The sequence below is a fragment of the Guyanagaster necrorhizus genome (genome assembly GCF_019112545.1).
Source record: "Guyanagaster necrorhizus MCA 3950 unplaced genomic scaffold BT62scaffold_7, whole genome shotgun sequence".
Lineage (NCBI taxonomy): Eukaryota > Fungi > Basidiomycota > Agaricomycetes > Agaricales > Physalacriaceae > Guyanagaster > Guyanagaster necrorhizus.
Window position 1 is genome coordinate 44,307 of NW_025064886.1, and position 6,224 is coordinate 50,530.

The window sequence follows — 6,224 nt, forward strand, 5'->3', positions numbered from 1 at the left end:
TCAAAACTGACTCTGGAGACATGCCTTTGCAATATTCTCAGGAAGAAGAGGAATATTGATATCCACTCCAACCCCTGACAGCTGTCATCCAAAACAGTGATGACCCTTAGGCTACAGAGTTTCAAAGACCAAGGCTTGAAATGCCAATCCTGCAAGTTGAGCACATAGACATCACCAGCTGCATCCCTACAATGAGGGCCACCCCCTCAACTGCACCCTCTGAGCCTGGCATTGGATGCCATGCCAGAGACTCTCTTGATGCCTCTGAGGTGGCTTGAGAGAATAGAAGTCCCCTATTTAACAGCAACCATGGATCTCTATATATGACACCTACAGGAAGCAGAGAGAGTTTCTTTGCTGAGCTATACATTGAAAACTAGAGCACTAACAGCAAGGAGAATAGAACTGGCATTGTTGGAACTGATGATGTATATTTCACTGATGACAGCAATGAGCAGCAGTATTGGAGAAATGCTATCTTCAAAGTTGAGTGAATGGAATGGTATCAGAGATGCTGCAAGACATGCAGAGTAAGAAGCACATGAATAACACCAGGCTTATCACAACCAACTGAGCCTATTAATCCAGTCCTCTCTCCAGAGAACAAAGTTTGATGTACTGACTCTCTTGCCAAGTACATCCAGAAGCAGGTGTGAGTCGAGTATAAGGCTGCTAGAGAGAACACCCTCTTCAAGCAGTACCTCTGAGCACAAGAAAGGCATGACTGAAGGAGGAGCTTGGAGAACTCTAGAATCTCCATCATTGATTATATCCTTGTCAACTCCCCTACCCTGTTCTAGGAGTCCAGCACTCCCACCATATCTGAGTCTGACCCATAGGCAGTACTCCTCAAGAGTGTTATCTATGTGAATAATATCCACTGACAAGTGTTACTTGACCTTGATGATGACTGCCTGTTATTATACAGGACTAATTTCATCACCAAAACTGATAATATTCTAAGCTGGGACAGAGATCTTTCTAGTCACAGCAGAGACCTCAGAGGTAATGAGGAGCACATTGACTCCACTGGAAACCTCAAGTGGATTTTGGACAGATGCATCACATCTCTCTTTCTCCAACTCTGCTTCTATCAAAACTTCTGCCAATATCACAGAACAGTGATGGTGGAAGCAGCAAGAAACAAGGCCCTTGAGAAGCAACAATGAAGGCAACATCCTTCTCCCTGCCCCAGATCTGATGATGCTGGACTCAGCAACTAGCAGCAGCAGCAGCCAGGCTGATCCAGACACTTACAATCTGCTTGACAACAATTCTCTTGATGAGGGGGATGAGGGTAAGATAGACAATGAGGAGAAGGATCTCCTCTCTGAGTGGGAAAGTGTATTCATGAAGCACCCAACAGAAGAAGAATTGGCAAGAAGGGCACAGGAGAAGTGCCAAGAGAAATTTTTATGGCTATACTATGAAGGAGCAGCCTCTCTATGGATGGACAACACCTGGTTGGTGTTGTCTATGAGACTAAGGTATACCACCACCAACTAAGTTAAGCATGCAGATATTATTCAATATGCAGCCACTGAGCAAGCTATTTTTATTTACAATAAAAAATATTTAGGACACTAACTAGTGCCACTACCAGCATATAAGTCCAGATTCAACATTGAACTAATGTCATAGATGCTGAGCATAGCATCTAGCTAGGCTGTTTATATAGCACCTTCAATCCAAACCACATCTCTCTGATATACATTCACCATCTCAGCCACAAGATCTATATCAAAACCCATGCACTCAACTCATGCACTGACCCTTTGCCAGTCAGCCACCATCAGACAAGGCTGAAGAGAGTGGGAGTGGAAAGGCTCTAGCAGCACCTCCACTCAAAGAAGATGACTCTGAAGTGCTCAAATTAGGATTCACCATCTAAAATAGGCATATCATACACAAGAAAGCTCCACCATCAGGAAGTCCCATCACTAATGATGGCTCCCTCTATTCTTTCTCAGGACCCCTAATATCCTGGAACATCCCATTATTTAGTAAAATCTCAAACCCTATGATGGCACTTATAGCTGATGCCACTATTCTCAACTGCAAGCCAGTTCTCATGTGCAAACCCTGCTCTTTCAGAGGAGCATCTGAGGATATTGACTGATTTCTCACTGACTGTGACTAGTATTTCCAGATCTTTGCTTCATACTTTCTCCTTGACATGTACAAGGTAATATTCACTATAACTCACATAGAGGACAAGATAAAAATGTGGTGGGTATTATTAGCTCCCATATTCTGGTCAACCATGTGACAGCATCACTGAATGCTCTTATAGCCAGTGCTCAAACAGATAATTATTGACAAGTTCACAGACTCAGCCATACAGAAGGTGTATAAACAGAAGATGAAAGAGTACAAGATGGCCAACAAACCAGCTACTGAATACTTCAACAAGCTGGAATGATTCAGTAAGCTTGCTGGAGTCCAGGATGATGTCACAGACACAGGCTGTATGGTTGAGTATATAAAGATAGAAGAACCACTCTTCTATCTGAAGATAATCTCAGATCTCAGACAGAATATCTCAAAGGAGTACAACATATGAAAGAAACACATCATCATAATATACAGGGAAAAACAGTGGCAGCAGACCAAACAGATCACTCTGTCCATCAGCAGATAGAAGCACTAAAGACAAGAGGCAAGACCTAATATCTCCAATCTGATCACATCTGCCAAGCCTAGCAGCTCAACTCTAACTTCCTTATATGGCAAGAAGAAAACTGGTATGAGCACAACATTTATCAGAATAGATAAGCTGATAGATGTGAATCGACTTAAGAAGGAGAGCAAGTGCTTCAATTGTGATCAGAAGGACCATATAGCATAGGACTGTCTACAGAAGAAGAACAAGTGTACTAGAGAAGACCTTTGGACACTGATTGCCCAATTACAAAAGGAAGAAGAGGATCTTAGATCAGAAACAAAGGTTGAGGAAGTAAAAGATAGAGCCAGACAGTGAGTGATTCCACTGACTCAGCTAAAATAATGAGTGGTGTGTCACAAACAGATGCTGGACAGACTGATTATATCTCTGTAGTACCACCTATGTCTAAATTATATGTGCATTCAAATATATCTAACTTCACCACTCAAACACAAGAATTGCCTAAAGAACCAACTCAACTGTCTATAGGCTGAACAGAGGCAGCAAGCTCCATCAGCTGGCTAAAGCCATTTAATACTGAATAGACTTAGTGAGTGATCAAGAATATAAAGGATGAAGCATCAGCAAAAGTGATGCTAAGAAACTGGATCTATAAGACTCAAACCAAAGAAGTGTTAGATTCAAGTGTCACATGAGCAGAAACACATGATAAACAGAAGCTGCCTCACACTTCAGGCAGTCAACTGAGTTCACTGATGCACTTCTGGATCATAGTGTCATAAGGCCAAGTGAATCAGCTCAAGAATAGAATAGTATAAAGATAAACTTTAGCTCAAAGCTAGAGTTTCCAGCAAAATCAAGCTGTCTTAAATACTGTACAAGTCTTGCTAATAATACTACTACCACCTATTGTATGTTTTTGAGTCCATTGTGCTCATTGTCCTGGAACATCACTACTGTACACAAGAGGGTGATTGTGTATCATTGGTTATGCTGTCACATCAAAAGACAATGATGAACTTGGCTAGTTGTAATGATTAAGCTTTATCTTACAGTCTTAAGTGCTTGTGTTAGTGCCCTGACTAAGCATAAATAGGGGTTAATCATAAAAGAAAATAAAAAAATCATAACATTACCCCCTCCTTAAGACCATCATTCTGATGGCTTAATTTAGAGATAATTCATAGTCATATATGGCATCATCAGTGGACATGTGTTTTTCATTTACTCACTAGTTTGATTCAGGGCTATAACCTTTCCAGCTGACCAAATAGTCAACTGTTGTTATCATCCTACCTTCTTTTGCCTTTATTTTTCATGATTTATAATTTAAAACTTGGTTGATTTTATAGTGTTCTTCATTGTCAACAAGGTCTAGCAGAGGTGAAGGTGGGCATTTCTGATTTGGGAATGCTGATGCAACATAAGGCATTAGTAGAGATTCATAGAAAATATCATGTATTTTCCAGATTGGTGGAAGACACAGTTTATAGGCTGAAGCCTCAATTTTAGCCAGGACTTAGAATAGGCCAGTTCATTTGTCTGCTAATTTGTGCTTTAGGCATGGTAGGTGAAGGTTGGTGGTGTCAAGCCAGATCCGATCATGGATTATGTATTCATGAGTGATACAGTGGTGTTTGTCATACTGATTTTTCATAGTTAATGCAGCCTTTTTAAGGGCTGTCTTCATCTCAGCATGGATCTTTGTCCTAGTAGTCACAAAGTCTGTTGAAGCAGGAGTTGTAGTTCAATGACATTTGATTTGTGTTACATTTGGGTGTCAGCCATGGTTGATGAAGAATGAGGTTTTGCCTGTGGCTGAGTGTATCCAATTGTTGTGTTAGGAGGTAGCAAGAGCCAGCCATTCAACCCAGTCATTCTATCAGTAATTAATGAAGAGACAGAGGTATTTTTCCACCTCTTGATTGACTTGCTCTGTCTGGCCATTGGTCTGTGAGTGGTATACTATAGAAGCATTGTGCTTGATGTTTAAGAGTCAGTATAGGTTATCTAGAAATTTAGACATGAACTGAGGTCCTCTATCTGAGATGACAATCTGAGACATGCCATACTTGGCATAGACTTCATCATGCAAGATCTTGGCTCACTCTTCAGAGGTCAATTCTGGCAAACAAGTAATTGAGATGATCACTTTTAAGAATTGATCAACTATGATGAGAATAGCATCATAGCCATTATTTTCTGATAATCTGGTGACCATATCAACTGAAATATGAGTTTATAGTGAAGATAGAACCTCATTTGGGTGGAGTGGTGCAGCCTGTGATCATGTTGATAACTTCTCTCTCTGGCAAACTTTGCACACTTTAACATACTATGTGATATCATTACCCATCTTCAGCCATCAATATTCTCATAGTATGAGTTTCTTTGTCTTGGCAACATCAGAGTGATCAGCTGTTGCATGATCATGACAGGTGGCAATGATCTCACTATAGAGAGTATGATCCTTTGGGATGTAGATCCACCTATTATAGCAGATCAACCCTTCTTCTTTTGTCATTCCCCACTCATAATTAAGCAATGAGACTACCTGCTGATCCTATTTCTGGCTATCCTGTATTGCACTTTTGATCTATTTATAGATCTCTTCCTCTGTTGGCATTATTATAGCCTGGAAGTGTTCAGACCTTAATAATGTGACTCCTTCATTATTATTTCCCCTCTGATTATGGTCAGCTCATTGGGAGAGTAGATTGGCTTTCTTGTTCACTGTACCAGCTTTATGATGAAGCATATATTGGTACTGGCTGAGTTCTGTTACCCATTAGGCTTGTCTTCAGTTCAGTTTTTGTGGTTGTCAGAAATACTATAGATTTTGATGATCAGTCCATATTTTAAATATTTCTGCCACTCCAATTAGGTAGTGTCTCCACTCCTCTAATGCTAACATGATAGTGAGTAGCTCTTTATCATAGATTTCATAATTCTGTTCAGTGACAGTTAGCACCTTGGAGAGGAAGGCTACTGGTCGCTATTTTCTATCTTGCTTCTAGAACAAGACAGCACTGATAGCCTCTTCACTGAAGTCAGCTTCCACACAGAACTTCTCATTCTATATAGAGATTATGAGAATTATGTTTTCAGCTAATCATCCTTTGAGGTTGTCAAATGCATCTTGTTGGGAGAGCCCTTAGATCCAGAGTGCATTGCCAGTTAGTTGGGTCATTAGTTGAACCATCTTACTGTAGTCCTTAATAAATCATTGGTAGAAATTTGTAAAGCTAAGGAAGGATTGTAATTCCTTCTTTTTGGCTGGTTCTGGCCACTCCACCACTCCTGCTACCTTGATGGGGTCCATTCTAATACTCCTCTCGCTGATGGTGACTCTAAGGTATTCAGTTTTGAGTATCTCAAATTCACACTTCTCTGTCTTGAGGAATAGCTTATGCTTTCTTATCAGAGTCAGTACTTGTTATACTATCCTTCTGTGCTCCTCTTTTGTCTTTGATATGATCAAAATATCATCAAGATATATAGTGACCTTTTCAGTAGAGATGAGATCTTTAAAGATATCATTCATCATCTATTAGAATGTTATAGAAGAGTTGGTGAGCTCAAAAAACATTATGATTGG

The 6,224-nt window shown here is 40.2% G+C and overlaps 1 protein-coding gene across 1 annotated transcript; it reads left to right on the forward strand.

The window, feature by feature from the left end:
• Positions 1–450: 450 nt before the first annotated feature.
• On the forward strand, positions 451–1,506 carry BT62DRAFT_918019 (uncharacterized protein; the record flags this gene model as incomplete). The annotated part of the gene is made up of 3 exons (XM_043184069.1): positions 451–530; positions 929–1,005; positions 1,217–1,506. The coding sequence occupies 3 exons, from the start codon at positions 451–453 to the stop codon at positions 1,504–1,506; spliced, it is 447 nt and encodes a 148-aa protein (XP_043041869.1).
• Positions 1,507–6,224: the final 4,718 nt, after the last annotated feature.